The 17792-nt window shown below is 38.5% G+C and overlaps 1 protein-coding gene across 2 annotated transcripts in view; it reads right to left on the minus strand.

Moving 5' to 3' along the window:
* The window catches only part of nphs1 (NPHS1 adhesion molecule, nephrin), a 73354-nt gene that overhangs the window by 42574 nt on the left and 12988 nt on the right, over positions 1–17792 (minus strand). For both annotated transcript variants that reach the window (XM_015029849.1, XM_015029851.1), the window contains 3 exons: positions 13489–13611; positions 4251–4373; positions 3572–3653 (listed from right to left, as the gene is read on the minus strand). In XM_015029849.1, coding sequence (XP_014885335.1) covers positions 3572–3653; positions 4251–4373; positions 13489–13611 — 328 coding nt within the window. The remainder of the gene's footprint in view (positions 1–3571; positions 3654–4250; positions 4374–13488; positions 13612–17792) is intronic.

Here is a 17792-nt window from a genome sequence, read left to right on the forward strand (position 1 = left end):
TATTAAGATGGTTCTGTGTCTTACTATTCACAAGTTAGACTATAGAAGCCTTAATTGACAAAAAAAAAAAAAAAAAAAAAAAAAAAAAAACTGTCACATTTTGTGCAAAACTATATCAAATTACTCATGCCAAAAACTTTGGCTCTTTTACCATTTCATACATTTACATTTTGAACATATGCTTATATTTTTTTTGTGGTAAAAAAAAAATAAGCTGTTTGCTGGGAGATATTAAAATCCAGCCATGCATCAATTTGCACCCATCTTGGGCACATTTCATGTCTACTTGAATTATTGGATTATTTAAACCAATGATATGCACTGATATGCACATCCAAAGAGATAAAATGGTTTGTTTACATATACAAAACATAACTTCCATCCATCCATTATCTAACACCCTTATTCTTGCAAGGTCACAAGGGGTGCTGGTTCCCATTTCAAGCAGTCAATGGGCGGGAGACAGGATTCAACGGGATACACAGGGGGAACATGCAAACTCCATGCAGAAGAACCAAAGCTGGGACTGAAACCCAGTGCCTTCTTGCTACAAGTCAACAGCGATGTTACTGTGCAGCTTCAAAATATAATTTTTGATAAAATAAAACCTACTTAGGATGATGCAAAAGTAATAAATGGAAGAACAAATTATGGAAGGGGAAATTGAACTTGATCCTAAACTACCATTACCTGCTTGCTTTTACAGGAATAATGTTTAAATAACAGTGAACTGAACTCTGGAAAGGCAATTAAGTGTAAATACTTCAAACCAAAGCAAGTGAGAGTTGTGTGCCTTGCCTAGGTTATCAACAAAGTAAGTCATGTTCTCCTTGCGTCAGTCAAATGTGCTTCATTTGAAAACTGATCATCCAAATACACAGAAAATAAGACCAATTTAATTTGTCGCTTTACACATACGCTTCCTACACCTTCTTAAAAGTGAAATATTGTAAGGTGTTGAACCAAGATAGGAAACACCTTCCAGTTTCAATTTTCCAAACCAGTGACAAATCAATAACGAAAATAACAAATTGCTCTCCACGCAGCAGCCCTGACTTTTTTCTTATTTCTGACTACTTTTGTTTATGAACTCTCTTTCCAAACACTATGTTAACACAATAAATCAAAATCAGAAGTTATATATGAGTGGAAGAGTTAGCCATCATACTTTTTTTTTTCTGTGTTTGTGATTTGTGCACTACTGAATGATCTGAACTGAGGAATCTCAACATTTTATAAATACCACTTTTTCCCCAAACACTGAAACCTTTTAAAACAGCGAAGCAAACATACTTTCTTAAGTTTGTTGTGTTACGTCATACGCACAAAAACGAGAAAAGAAGAGCGTTCCTTATGTTGGAACATGAGTAACTGTGGCTCTATTCATGCAAATACAGCAAGCTCTCCAAAAATGTGGCTATGGATTTTGTTTTTACGTAGAAGATAAAAATTGACAGTTTTAATTTGAAAAAATTAACAGAAAGAATTTTATAGGCTCCTTTTGCAGTCAAGTTGTGTTCATGTCCACTCAGTTTACAAAAAAATAATTCTTCTTTTGGTTGGCGTTTGCAGCCATTTGCCGAGTACCATTTATTTTTCTTCGTGCTTGTTGGATGTACATCCAAGAGAAGTATATTTGTTGTCTGAACTATTAAAATATGCAGGTATAAGAATTCTTGGAGGGGGGTGGGGGGGTCTCGAACATTTTCAGATTTTAGCTATTTGCAGACGACTCTGTTTCTTAATTCCTTCAAACACCAGGAGTCTGCTATAGACTGTCCAATGAGTAAATTAATTAGCAAAGCCCACTGGTTTTCAACTTGAAACTGTTAAATAGTTAGTTTGAGTTCGATGTCATCTAAGGTTAAGACTTCAGAGGTAAATGAAACACACGGCGTTACACACCAACAGCACTTGGACCGAGTTCACCATTGTCCACTTTAGTTGGTCCCTGAAGTTTTACTCTTGATGCTTCTTAGCTTGACAGACATTTTGACTTGGAACATATTGGGAAGTGCACAAGGTGGCATTAGAAAAGAAAGGTGCAAAAGCATCAGATCAAAAAAAAAAGAACGTATCTGTGAGTTGTGACCTGAACAAGTCTTCCATTGCTGTTCATGTGCAGTCAATGCAGAGCTGGTGCCCCCTACCTACTGCTGAGAATAGGGGAACTATTTTATAGCACACATCCAGACTGCACTGCCTTTCATCGTGCCCCCAGAATTTAGATGGTTTCTGTCATTTTGACTGAAGGAGTGGCTCAACGGGATGGCGTTCATACAAACATCTCCACTTTTCTCTGCATCACAGTTAAACTCTTTCTATTTACCTACCAAATACTTAAATTTATTCTGGTGCTTTTTCACAGTTTGAGAACTATGGGTCTGACAATCGCAGAAAAAAAAAATAGGAAAGTATGTAGCAAGGGTCTTTAAATACATTTCAACTACAGGTCTCCAAGCAATTAATTGTTTCTTTTGGCATCAAAGTTAAATTTTCCATCCCAAGTTCTCCCATTTGAAGGCAAGACATGGCAATTTCCAAGCTCATCTATTGTGCATTTGTTGTTAAAGCAAAACAAACAAAAAAGGAACAAGGGGAAAGCTTTGTAGTCTGAATGACCTAAGCCATATGATACAAAACTGTGCTGCTCAATTAAAATTTAATAGTCCATCAGGACTCAAAAATGACTATTTGGGTGGAGATTACAGCTGGCCAGTTAGTGACCCATAGTGTACAGCAACCAGCATGCAAGCCAAAACCGGTCAAGTGCAGTAGTTTGTTGTCAGCTTGGTGTGTCTATGCAGCCTTAAGGTCAGCATTATGCAAACCATTTTAAGGTAATGAAGGCTTGTCGGTAAAGAATCCTTAGACAACAGATGAGATAGCTTGAGAACTGGTCTGTTTTATGTTTTTTTGTTGTTGTTGTTGTTTGGGAGAAAATAACATTTTGCTTGCGAGTCTCTGTGTCAATAAATCAAAAAATGTGCAGTCTAATGCAGACCGCACAATCTTTATAATAACTCTTACTCTTGTCTTGTTTGGGTTTCAGTTTATGTATTTTAAATAAAACTACAGTAACAATGGCATCTGTTCAAATCCCACAAGGCCCGCTGCTCTGCATGCTCACTGTGATTATAAAGAAAGAACATCAATATTGCTTAAGACTTTGGCTCCAACTCTGGAGGGCTAGACAATAGCACAGCTCCTGCAGTGCAAATGTTATCTCAGAATATGACAAGAGGTTATTATCTCTGACACCGAGGAGACGCACAGGATTAAAGCAATCTATGCCCCTGTTTAATGTATAGGCACCTGGTGAACCGGCGAGGTTCGGCTCTGTCTCGCTGCTGCAGTGCAATTTCGTGCATTTGACAGGAGCTAATTCAATCGAGCGGTGGCAAGTAACAGTTGACTTGTGTACGCGCTGAGATTCATTGTATTCGCAAAGACAGATGGAGAAAATAAGAACACTTTGAAAACAAGGAAAACAAGGAGCCCAGGCAGGCTGGGGGGGAGATTGAGCGGGCTGGTTGAGGAGAGTGAGTCTGGCAGGCGGTGGAACACATACGTTACTTCGGCGTGCGTGTTCAGAAGCTTATCCTTTGAGCCAGATGTGGTAAAAGACGTCGCACCTGTCAGATCGACTCCATCTAGAAAAGACACAGTGGGGAGGAGATGCACAAATAAGACGAGTCTGTGGATGTGTTCACATGAGTCAGATGCATCAGTGTTGCTCTCACTAGAGTAGCGAATACTGAAATGTGCAAATAAGGAATCCTGCCGTCTTTGTTTTGATGCGTCTGAATTAAAAACAGCCATTGCCGGATTATGAATAGATCAGGATGCATATGAATGAAATACCTTTTGACCTCATTTCATCTAAAACAAAAGGGAAGTCTTACAAAGTTTTAGCCCCATGCTGTGTAGCCTCTGGTTAGTTTAAGTGAGCAACTAGAAACTTGTGATATACACTGTAAGAGTAATTGTAAAGTCAGGAGGAAATTGGAAATTCAAATTCTCAGGCTACATCCTCCCACTCAGAGTCTCGTTTCCTATTCCAGAAAAATGAAAAACTCTCAACTTATTGCTGAAACTGAATTCCATCCTGCAAAATGCGTTCACGCTAGAGCATTCAGGTCACGGCCTACAGAAGATCCTGAATGCAGAATCTTTTAAAAGGGCCGCAACCCTTCTTTTCTAAGCTGATGTCGGATTGAAATCAGCTGGAAAGCTGGAAAGGCTCTCACCTTTATACAGAGTGATATCAGCACTAGGCTTTGCGTCAGGGGCCACGCACTCAACCATGTACTTCTTTCCCGCCACCCAGGGTGTTGTCACATCCGTGGTAAAATACGGCTTCGATGGGGGAACTGCAGACATGAAACAATTTGTTTTCAGATTAACTTCAAGGTCAATATTGCAATGCCTTGAATAGATCAGCACAAAGTAGTGGATAAATGAAACATAACATAATTTTTTAACTGAAAATAATGAGAAAAGTATGGAGTGCGTTTGTATTCTATCCCTTTTTTCTCTGATGGCCCTAAAGAAAATCAAGTCGAACCAATTCAAAAAAATTCCCTAATTAGGGAGTTGACCTATTAATCCAACTGCTCTACAAGGAACATCAGTGAACTATCAGCCTAATGAAGCCAAAGGAACACACAACCATGCAGGTCAGGGGTAATGATTTGGAGATGTACAATCAACAGTTTTGAACGTTTCAGTTGGATGAAAAACTCCTTTCATCCAACTATGGAAGGAGTTTTGCAAAACCGCATCCTCATCCTCACCAAAACTCTACGCTTAATGGAGAAATTCCTCATCCTGAGGTGTTAGTTTATCCTGAGCTATCTCTGCTGGTATGCTGCTTCAGCTGCCGGGTGACAAACTGATCCCTTATCCTCACTCTTCTACTTTTTTTCTGCTACTGCTCTCCAGTTTGCATTATTCGCTGTTACTTCAAGTGCTAACTTTATGCTTTCTGTCTTTTTTTTTTTTCTTTACAGTGAATAAACTGAACTCACCTGGATTGAAAACTAACATGCCAGTTAATTATCTTGAACAAAACTTCCCTGAAGTGAAACCTAAACACACATACAGAGCTACAACGCAATGGTTTATGTCGTGGATATTCAAACACTTTATAGCAAATTTTAAAGGTGAAAAGATCGCCATGCTGTTAAAATTTTGAGTGATTTACAGTAGTGAGGTTTGATGTAGTAGTGTGTTTGATTTCAATTTGTGAGCAAGAAGAAAAAGGCAGAAACACTGATTCACTAATACTCTACGCAGAAAACAACAAACTTCTCTCTCTCTCTCTCTCTCTCTCTCTCTCTCTCTCTCTCTCTCTTGTCCTTTCTGGATTGACCACAGCAGTATTCTTCACATATCTCCTATTCAACATTTCAGTTCTTTTATCTGACCATAACTAGGAATTCAAGAGTAATAAAAAAAAGAGGAAAGAGAACAACAACATAGCTTTTACCACAAGGGACCCAGAATCGTTTGGCAGTGAATTGAGAAAGCTGCCACCAGCCTAATTATCAAAGAGATTCTTCAGATCTATCAGCTCCTACCAAAAGAACTCTGTTATGTCACACACAAACTACAGAGAAAATGTTCGTCTATTGTGCCAACTTTGAGAGAGTGGGTGAGCCATGGAGAGCATGGTTGCAGTGAAGGTTGTTTTTCTTTCATCAGAGATCAAGTGCAGAGGCTGTCTGAGCTGAGAAACAAAGCCGAGAGTCGGTATGTATAGGAAAAATAGGTGAAGAGGGAAATAATATGATATGTCAAGAGAGAAAAGCCAGCATAAGGTGTAGTTGCGCCGCACTCCCACAACGATTAATTAATATAAATCTGGCCAAATCAGCCAGCCATTAAACAAACAGCTCCTCTCCACCTTTTTTTTCCACCACATACAATCTATCCTGCACCACTAGGAGGAGCTGTTGCAGTGTCCAGAGTCGCACACGCGCTCTGGTCTGCTATTGAGACAGATGAGATGTGGCTGCAGCTTCAAACTGATTTAAAAGAAGCAATTGAATCTGTGTGGACTGTGATGGGTTACCCAGAGCACTGCAGAGGCGCATGCCGCAATAATGAGATGCATTTGTTTGTTTTCGCCCCCCCCATCCTCCTCCCCCTCCTCCTCCTCCTCCCTGAGAAGTTGACTAGGCCATGCATCTATTGACAGCCGCTGCACTCTCAATCTACTCACGGCAACACAATTCACATGGGCGCATCACTTGTTGTGCTTGAGGAGCATCTGGCAGCCCAACAAATCCTAAAAATAAGAATAATGATATGTTCGCAAATGAGCCAGGCAGGTTTCTAATTTCTTCCTCCCTCCCTGAAACACCATCCTGTCCCTTGTATCTCTCGTTCACTCCATCATCCCTCTCTAGCAGCCGCAGCCCACCCCCCTCCCCTAAATGCAATCCTTCTTGACCACCGCAGCTAAACTGCAGAAGTGAGGAGGAAGGTGTATTTTGTCTTGGACTTGGAACTTGCATCTCGCCATCCATCACATACACCATGTGATCAGATCAGCGCGGTCAGGAGAAAGTTACACATTCGCACAAATCCCTGCATACACAGGTCTTCATACCCCTTGAACTTTTTCACGCAGTATTTTATCATGCAAAACCACAAACTCTGATGTACTTTAGTGAGATTTTGTGCAATGGACTAACAGAGTTATCCATTATTGTAAAGCAGAGGAAAATCATATACGTTTTTTTTTTTTTTTTTTTTTTTAATTAAAATCTGAAAATTTGACATTTACAGATTTTAACCTCCTTATCTTATTGTTTAGACTCACACTGATCTGCCAGCTCAACAAGTACAGAGGCTGAAATTGTTACATATGTTTCTGTGCATAACAGCTCAACCTGACCCATAATGGAAGGAAGACTTTTTTCTTTTAAAGACATTGAAGCTTTCAATGTCTTTCAAACAACTGGACAGACTTATTTTGAAAAATGAGCAAATACTTTAGCCTCTAGTCTAGATCCACAAAAGGATGTTGATACACATACTTTCCATACTAGCTCAACTTCTGAAATTGCCATAAGCAAAAAAAAAAAAAAAAAAAAAAATACCATTTTTCTTTCACTTTACATCTATTCAACATACTCATTGCAAAGTGACCACAAGGTCCAACGGCTGTTGAACTAGCCAGTTGTTGCATTTGTGCAATGGTGAAAGGAGATAAACATACATAAGTAAAATAAATGAATCATTTTTAAAAAGTATTCACTTTTTTTAAAGACATGCACCCAGAGGTAATCATAAAAAACAAACATGCAGTTTCTCCAATTAACCCCTATGGCTCCTTCTTAGTCTACATGCCAGTCATTTATTTTTCTTTAGCGTTCCCTTGTCCTCTTTATCTCTCGCTTTCATCAAGGTGCATATGAAGAACACAAAAAAATAGATTATGCAAGGACTTGTTCCTGAAGTTCAGAAGACAAACAGTGAGCAGCAGAATCTGAATTATTAGACAAATACAGACGGATGGATGGATAAAGCAGATAAGAACCAGATTAGCAGATGCACATTAAAATGCATAAGCAGCTCTTCCCACCTATCCTTCTCCTTCATTCACATTACTTTCTTTGCTCCTTGCTGCACAAACACCCAGAGATAAACTCAAATCTACAGTGCATGCAGATTTGCGCAGCTACCCAGCAAACCGACACAGGTGAAGGAAATATGCAGATTTTATCTTGCTCTGCGCTAAGTGTGTGCACGGTCTAACATGTGATACTAACATGATTCTCCGAATGATGCTGGCCGAGGAGATAAGCAGTCTCTAAAAAGCTGATTGTGCTGAATAGGACGGAAAATAATGGAGATCTGAGTTCTTAACAGCAGACACACTGCACTCATCAGTTTTATCTCTAGGAGGAGAAGCACACACACATTCACGCACGCACACACACGCATCGGCACTGGCGCATATTCGAGTGTATTTTTATTTTGCATTAAAAAAAACACACACTCCTCCTTACACATACGCATGCATTGTAGGTCTCAGGTGTGTGATCTCTGGCAATAAAAGCAGCTGAAACAAAGCTTTTTTTAGCTTATCCTTTCTCTCCTGGCTTTCTTCCCCCTTTTCCTTCATGATTCAGAGGGAAGATGTTGAGCAAACGTGTAGGATGAAAATCAGATCCTCACACAGTCCCCCCATCATTTCTTCATTCAACCAAATGTAACTTGTTTTGACTGCATTACATAACTGTTAAATTCCCTTTTTGGAACATCTACCTCCCGTTTGGACTCTTGTGGCCAAAGCTAAAAATATATGACAAACACGCACACACGCTCACACTCAAACACAGTTTGTGCTCATTCACTTGTAAATCCGCTGTTATCATGTAGTTGTCCCGTAAGATAAATTCATATTTTATTGGAGCAATATAATCAAACACTGAAAATAAAAGAAAAATGCTAAATATTTATTGATAAAATCTTTAGTCTCACTTGTTTTGGTCTTTTTGGTTGCTATCATCCTATATAACCCCACTTTGCCTATAGCAGAGACATTTATCTTCTTTAACAGTACCAGAGAGTGGTGCATATAGTGAAGCATTTATCTTTGGACAATCTTACTAGATGGCCCAAAGTCCTGTTTTGTGCTTTCTTATCTAGCTTATCACAGAAGTTTTCATTAAAGCTAAGGCCTGGGAAATAACACAGCCATTGAGAAAGGCTGAAATATATATCTTGAGGAAGAACGCTCCACCATCCTTTTACAACCCATCTAACACTTCAGCATGTGCTAGGGCTGTGTAATTATATTGATTTTGCGATATATATCGATATTTTATATGCCAGAAAAAATTCGATATTCATCCGCAAGTATCGTAACATCCAACTGTCACCTTGCTCACTCACTGCTTGCTTCGCCAAGAGAGTGATTAGGTCATCAGGCTTAGAGTGATTCCTTCAGATGTTAAGTGTGAAGGTTAAAAAGGTATCAAACTATTCAGAGCAGGGTATTTGGGGCACTTTATTTTCTTTACAAATGTATGTAAGCTACAGTTTGTACCGTTTCAATTAAAAGAAACATGTTTTCTCACTACTTCTTTGATTCATTTTGTCCAGCTGTCGACTTTAAGTCTGTGTCCATGTCCAACCAGAGCCAGGTATTGTGTAGTTGGTGCTTTTAATCAGTTTTCAGTTAAATTAATTCAATCCAACTCTATAACAGTGACAAAATGTCACCAAAATCACTCTGTCCCTCTAAAATCTTTCAGAAAATTGCAAAAGTGTATTGAATTGTATTGTTTGCTGAATATCGCAATATATATCGTATTGTGAGCAGAATACTGTGTATTGTGTATCGTATCGTATCGTATTGTGAGATTATTGTATCACTACAGCCCTAGCATGCACAAGTTGATCATCAGTAAAACCGGACTGATATCACAGACATTTTGGAAGTTATGTTAAATGAGCACTATGGCTACAATACATGTATATTTTTAAAAGCATGCAACAGCTGGGAAATCAACGCAAACAAATATTTAATAATCTAAAAACAACACAGGTTAATCTGACTCCCTGTTATCCTTCTGTTTTCTCAATCAAATCAAAAATTTATGGGAAATGCCAAGAAGGCATATGCGAGCAAGGCAGCCTACAAACATTGTTCATTTACACCAGTTCTGTCAGAAGGAATGGGCCAAAATTCCCGCCAACTATTGCGAGAAGTTATGGAAGGAAACCCAAAACATTTGAGTCGGACAGTTTAGGTAAAATGAAACTAAATATTGTCTACACAGAAACCACCGTATATCATTGTGTTATTTATTTCATTTACTTCTCCAGCCCTGGTGGATCAGCTAGGATAACCCCCCTCCCCCCCCCAAAAAAAAAATATATATATATATATATATATATATATATATATATATATATATATATATATATATATATAAAATGGATGAGCTTGTACTGCCATAACAGAATTTATTTTTAGACGTTACCGGGAATGCCAATAAGTGGAGGGTCCTGTCTATGCTAATTAAACGTTCAAGATAGAATTAAAAGGAGCCTCTTAAGTGTCCCATTTCACTATTAAGCATGACATCCCCTGGTAGTTATGAAGGCAGAAAGTGACGCTTTAACATCAGTCGAGCACTCTAATATGCACACCATCACATCAGTGCATAACTCATCAACCTCTGATGAGAATATATCTTTGGTAGCTGTCAGAACTTTTTAAGAACAAGGATGAAAAAAGTCGCTATGCTTCATGTTGCTTGTGCCCCGATTTATAAGTTGCTCCATTATTCATAACAGGGAATCAGAAAATGAAGGCTCATTATATACTCTTCAAGAGCTAAACTCATTAGCTACCACCGAAACCTTGCCATAGCCCCAGTTCCTAAAATGTCCTCTAACCTCGAAGCAGCTGTGATAATAAGCTCATACACGTACACACTCACGCACACGCACGCACACACTCAATCACAAACATGTGCATATTTCTGTAAGACCCGACAGAATGAGTAATTCAGTCTAAAACCAGAGCACATAAAAAAAAACTGTTTTGAACGTTTGCAGGAGGCATCTGTACAGGCACGCAACATGATGAGAGAGAGAGTTGTTCATTAATAGGATTAAATGCTAAGGCTAATGGTACAAACCGAGACACAGGATGTGTCAGGTATGTGATATGTGGCACCGCGCGGGGTAAGTTTTTAGCAGCAGAGGGAGGAGGAGGTAGGGGGTTTCAGCAGAGGTTGTTATTGTCATGGATTACTCACTGCCACTTGATCTGCCTATAGCAGTAATCCCCTATCTAAGCTCCACAGAAAGGCAAAAACACACAGGAGTTATGTTACACCAATGGATATGTCTTGAAAACATCTCTTTGTAAGCCCATGGATGGGGGCTTTATTGACATTTCTCTCTCTTCCCCTTGCTATTCATTTCCTGCGGTGATTTATCTTGAATTAGTCAGTCATGATACCAATTTTACAACCAGCAATTTCAGTTTGGCTTTATTTTTTTGTAAATTCCTTCCCCTCTTTCATAAGCCAGGTCTTCATAAAGGGTTTATAGTGTTTTGATTTGATGCAGAGCTTGATGGGATCTGGCCACGGTTGACCGGTTGGAGAAGGGAGGGGAGCTGGGGGGGGGACCTTGGGAGCAATCGTCGCCTTGATGGAGGAGTCTATGGGAAACTCATCAGAGGCTATGCTTTCAAAAGGATGCACACTTTCCAGTCCCAGCTCAGCACTAACACAAGATTGCATTCATCAGCTCATTATGAAGCCTGTGATTTCTCACATATTTTGAATCACATGAACAGCTGGGGTGGAACTAATGATCCTTTAGGACAGACATTTTCAAAGAGCTTTTTAAGGTCGTCGCTTCATTCTTTAACCTTTTCGACAGGTGTAGCTGCTGTCCATTCTGAAATGTAAACAGCCAAAAAACACAAAACCATCCGTTGTCAACTGTGGACAAGACTCATTATCTGAGCGCGTCAGAAAGATGCCCGACGCTACGCAAACATGATGCCTGTGTATTTTGACCTTTCTGGCAGAGTCAAAGGCAATCTTGTTGGTTCTGTGTACGTGGGCGCGCATGTAGTGGGCATCTCAGAGGTAATAAATGTGGGAGTCAAACCCGCTGTGGCTGCAGGTGTAAGGCCTGCTGCAGGATACGGAGCTGCTGCAGAGCAGGAAGGAGCGCAGTCATTTAAAAGAGACGTCTGCAGTCTATGGCTCTTGCTACCCCGCACCACCCGCCATCCCTCCTGGCAGCCCATTGATGTCAGAAAAACCTGCTCTCTTCCCAGAGGAGAGAGACTGCTGAAACTGCCACAGCGAAAACCCTTTCAACCCCCCCCGTCAAACCTTCACCACCACCCCCACAGCCGTATTACCAAAGAAAAAGCCTGAGCACAAGGGAGAGAGTAAAAATTTCAGTGACAGAGAAAATGGGAAGGGGTTGGGGGTGGGTCTAAGTAAATGAACTGTGCCTGGAGAAGAAAGGTTCTTTTAGAGTCCTTCCCTGACCACATATGGGCTCACTCCCACAGGCAAGAGGGACGGGAAAAGGTCGTTATAGAATGGCAACAGGTGGCCCAGTGTAGTCTTACAGTTACATATGTTTCACTACATGTCCAAATTGAACTTTTCAATCACCTCTGTAATAATTTATTCTGTGCAAGAGTGAGACATTGAACTATCTCCCTTTAGGCTTGCCAGGCTGCACTGTTACCTTATATGTTACAGATGGTGGTAATAACCACCAGACCCACCGGTAGAAGGATTTGGAAAAGAAAAAGAATAATATTTAAGGTGTTACAAAACTTTTTGCAATCTACAGATTCATCTCAATAAATGAGATTATCAAATAGTTGCTTAAACTGATCGTTTGTATCGATTAATTACACACATAGTTTATTTCTGGCATTTAATCTCTTTATTTGGTAGTTGCAGCTAACAAAAATGTTGTTTTCCAGAAACTAGAATATTGGATAAGATCAATAAAAGTGGAATTCATGTTTTATGGCCTACACAATCAACTAGGAAACTGCTGAATTGTGATATTTTTTTTTCCATCACACTGTCTCTGACATCCTCTTCAAGGAGAATAAGCCACAAAAGGTTACCACTAAAGAATTATGGCTGCTCACAGAGTGCTCTATCCCAAAATATCGATGGAAAGTTTAGTGAAAGGAAAATGTGTGCTTTGAAATGGTCCAAAACAAAGAGGAACACTGCAGTGTTAAGAGGACTGTGAAAAAGGCCCTTTTGAGAGTTTGGAGGTGACGAAGTGTGAACTGTGGGTGAAAACTTCAAAAATCTCCACACAGAAAAGCACCCCAGAATCCATGGCACATTTTTCAAGGGCCATGTGACCAGCTGCTGCTGATCCACTGTTTCATCGAGTCTAAGGTCTTTCCAGCAGAATAACTTGTTATAAATGCTATGGAGAATCTAGAGTATTGTCAAAAGTAAAATAAGGGTTGCCAGACATCTTCCTCAACACAGACAAGGTTTACTACAGCAGCTACCTAAACATACTAATTTTCTGTAAAACTGCAATTTGGGTTTTTGTTAGCTGTAAACCATAGTCATTAGCAGAAATAAATGATTACTACTGTGGTAAATACTACATTAATTTCACTAATAATACTGAAATAAATTTACTTTTCTAAAATATTCTAGTTCATTAAGAGGGATATGTACATGTGCAAAAAAAGGAAACATTTGAGTTTTACTGTACCAGTGATTCATTCATTGTGTCTCTGCTACAAATGCAACAGTATTATCTTGAAAAAAATGGAAGCTCTTTATCAATAGAAATGAATATTTAACAGCTCTTTATATGCTGATTACTGGTCAAGAGGTCAGACATGTTATTGGAGTAGAGATAATGCGCACTGTGCTTTGTTGAACATGTATCCAGCTACTTACAGACAGACAGACAGACAGACAGACAGACTCTCACTTTGCACGGTGAGAAAGGCTGGACTGGAGACAATAGCATCACTTCTCTCGGATTGGCCGGCTTGGCATTCAAAGAAGGCGTCATCATCAAGTTGTGCATCTTCAATCCTGAGATAATACTGTCCTGCGCAGACACAGAAATGGGGAAATGTACTTAATCAAGAACAGAAGCGTAAAACAGCTTTTTTTTTTATTAGAAAGATCCAACAGAGGCAACAGTCACATTAAGGTTGTCATTCATTGTGAGTCATAGTTTAATGTGCAACCTTTCAATGGGATAATTCAACTCTGAATATGTTTAAATGGATACCTCAGGATCCTTGAAATATATTTTTATTACACAAAAATATACTATTGTAGAGCTTCACACCATTAGGAATTAACCTCCTTAAGATACAGATATGTTTATGAACACTTTAATTGTGAACCTTTCACAAAAATGCCAAATGATTTAGCAAAAAAAAAGGCACTTAATACACATAAAAGGCTTCACAATAGTTCTTCAATATACTCTAAAGTGACAATAAAAATTAAAAAGAGTTTTCTGTCACTGATTGCTTCAGATACGAAAGATCTAGCTTCTTGTGCAATGATAAGAGTACCTCTTTACAATTTATAAAAGAAGAAAATTAACAGTATTCAGTGATATCTGGGTGATCTGGCTATAAATAGACAATTTCCTTTTAGCTGTAGAGTTGAAACATCACACTCTTTGAGAATCTCTAATTTCTTGCTCCAGGCATTCCAATTGATATGCAAGTTGCAGTGTACTGTATACTTGAAGGATTGTTTTTCTTTTTTTCTTTTTTTTTTTTTTTTTTTTTTGGGGTTTCCAATGCGGTAAATAAAATCCAATCTCTAATTCAAAACGCGAACTGAATAAACTGCCTATTATTTGCTGCCAGACAGAGTCCCTCACTATGTATCTCCCCTCTGCTAGTCTGGCATGCCAATGGGGCTTGATTTGTTTGATGCGTTGCCACAACCTGTGGGGATTAGATGATGCTCACTGTTGGTTTTCCAGCTCCTGATGGCTCACGGCCCACTAACATGTGGAAAATAGTATCTTGGTCTGACAACCACTCAGGCCTAAAAACGCATGTGTCAAGTAAGCTGGCAAGATAATTAACACCAACCAGAAGCAATTTTCACATCTAAGTTATCATTGAGTGCAGAGAGTGGGAGAGACACTGAAGTCATTAATCACGTTCCTCTTTTCTGAAATTATTCACAAATAGTGCAATCAAGTAGCAGCAAGTGTGTATTTATGGCGGAGGAGATGGTGGAAGGCAGGGACGTGGTGTGCCATTTTTTTTCTATTACTTTCTATTTATTTCATATAGATTAGAACCTTAGGAGGCTTTAAGATTGAGTATAGATACAAAGACATATTGACTGCATTTAAAATTAATGTTCCCTATGCAAATCCATGTTATTTGAACCAAATTAAAGCTGAAAGTATATCTTACAACATAAAGTCCTTGTAAATGTGGTTGGCTTTTAAAAGTATTTTTTAAATAAAATCCCTTCCTTAGGTGTTTATCTTAGCACATTTGTTATACTAAATCATTTCCCACAACAAATTAATTACGCCACGGTCTCGCATACATGGGGTTGTGTGAAAATTAGATCACAACATCAAATCTAAGCATAAGTCTCAATTAAACAATGCCTAGCAGAAAGGGGAACCTGCTGAAGTGTTTTTTTGTTTTGTTTGTTTGTTTGTTTTAAGAACATTTATCAGGTCAAAATCAATGCGTTTTTAAAGCAAGGAGTAAGTGGAAACAAAGAGTAAAAGGTCCAAATCAGATATGTGAGATTTAATTTGTGATTTTTCAAATCAACTGTTTGTTTTCTACCCAGTCAGCTGATAAAAGCAGGTCACATGTTCCATAAAAAAAATAATAATAATAATAACTTTTAATTTTACAGTTTCAAATGACTTTCTCACTTTTTCACTACATACCGCAAAGCTTTTACTCGTGTCACACTCCTTCTCTGTTTCACCAGGTCCAAACTAGTTTTAAGGAAAAATGAATGAGGTTTCCTTCTGCTGCACACAATCTGACTTCTGTGAACTGGCTGAAGACTCTTTATCGCTTTCTATTTCCTTTTCTTCCTCTGTTTGAAATTACAGACTCAAAGGGAAAGGAAAGAAACTTTGGTGACTGCAAAAGCCTACATGAAACTTTTACCTAGACTGGAGAAATTGGAGGGGAAGGAATTTTCATGTTTCATGAATAACACAATCAATCATTAATCCATCTAATAATCTTTCGTAATAGTTGTGTTATCATTGTGGAAAATATGCAAAAGCTCGGTGTTTTTTGTGCTCATTAATAATTACATTTCGCCTCATTGATTGGCTGCAGGTCAGGTATAATTAAATCACTGCTTGTGGGCCAATCATTGAAAATAAATTAACAAAGACATACTTCATGCTCTAGTGCGCCGAACAAGCTGTTTATTGGCTCATCTGTGTTTGTCTTTACAATAAGAGCTGTTACACGAATCAGCCTGAAATCTTGCAGTAGATTAGGACTCATGTCATTCCATGGAATGACATGACATTTCAGCAATTCATGCTTATCAGTCCTTTGCTTCAGGGGGCGGGGAAGGAAGTGTGCTGCATCTACCTTGAGTGTGTGTTGAAATCAATGCTGCCCTCTCTAGTCTCTGTAAAGGCATGATTTCAAGCTTTTTAAAGCATAAATAAACACCCCCGATGGTAACAATCAGTGAGAACTGGTGGCCTATCAAGTGCAGTCAAGTGTCATCCCAAATGATTTGGTTCGTTCTGGGCAGAGGAAAGTGATTGCATACATCAGTCTGCAGTTACCTTTCCTGGAAATTGTACCTGTGCTGATGGAGATGTTATTCATAGGTGAGTGGATGAGTGTATAGCATGCTGCGTTTGCCTGTGGTTCAAGTGTTCATGGGCGCAGATTCTTATCTCAATGTTGTAGACGTTTTTTTTTTTCGTTTTTTTTTTTTATGTTATTTCTATATGGGCAGTTATTGATGTTTGCTTTGAATCGCTAATCAGCAGATAAAATGACATTTTAGAACTATAAAAGGTGAAAATGTTATTGAATTAATTTTTTATCAATACTTTATTTAAAAATAAATTGATTACTAAATTATAGATTCAGCATGTAATGGTCAGAAGACTTTCATACATGAGAAAATATGCATAATTTTTCTTTTTCTTGTTAATTTTATGTTAGGCCACTGCTGAATTACAGACATCAGAGGTGACTGAAAAGTAGCTCAGTGGTCCATGGATATCTTTTCCAAAGAAAGCAAAACGTTCAATTTCATTTAAAAATCTAATTCCCAAAGTCCAGAAGAAAAGAGGCACCAAATTTATATTGCTTAAAGTCCAGTGGGATGTTTCACCAGTCAGTCGGTGAAACATCACCGACTGACTGGTGTCAGTTGTTAGGGTTAGTCGGATGTATTTCCTGAAGTCCAAAGTTTGCTTAGTTGTCTACATGGAAACTAAGGAGCAATTCATGCTTACAAATGTTATGGATATATTGACTTCATATTTCAATAGAATTTGTTTTATGTATTATTCTAATTTTCTAAGAAACTCAAGCTCTAGTTACATGTAAAAAAAAAAAATCCAAATAATATAAATAACAAAAATAAAGGGTTGAGATATCACTCTGTGTGCAAACCTATACAAAATTGAAGGTTTAGCATTTGAAAGAATTACAGAAAAAATTTGATTTTTCAGAGATCCTGCACATTACTGAGATGCACCTGTATATTTTTGTTGATGTTTTATGTGCATGGACTATGGTTCCCCAAGTGTGCATATGTCACTGGCTGTCTCCCACAGAGTGCAACAGTGAAGTGTGGCTCGTCTAGTTGCAGGATGATCAGGAACAGATGCTCCTCTCCTACTCGGGATTGCCTTCTAATTGGCTATTACTTTTTATAGACTGTCGTGTTCTACAACACACTTTTCCCCCCTCTGTCACATTTTACTGATTAGCTGACAGTTCTGTGTTTTTTTTTCTACCTTTTGATATGCCAATGACAGGTTAAGTGAAACGTGTAATCTCACGTTTTTATACCAACCCTCTGCATTTATAGCTCACGTTTTTTTATGACAGTGTTGCTTTATCAGTTTAACCTCATTTCCTTTACTGTGAAGTACCCAGAGTGTGTTATTTGATGCATCATCAATTTTTTTTTTTTTTTTTTTTTTACTAAAACTATGCAAATTAGTGTTGACAGCCTTGTTCTATACTGCAACTTCACAGTTTAAGCTTTATGGTAATTTCTATGTTGTGT

This window comes from Poecilia latipinna, unplaced genomic scaffold, assembly GCF_001443285.1.
Source record: "Poecilia latipinna isolate Pla-1442-1.1 unplaced genomic scaffold, P_latipinna-1.0 Scaffold165, whole genome shotgun sequence".
In the NCBI taxonomy this organism is placed as follows: Eukaryota; Metazoa; Chordata; class Actinopteri; order Cyprinodontiformes; family Poeciliidae; genus Poecilia; species Poecilia latipinna.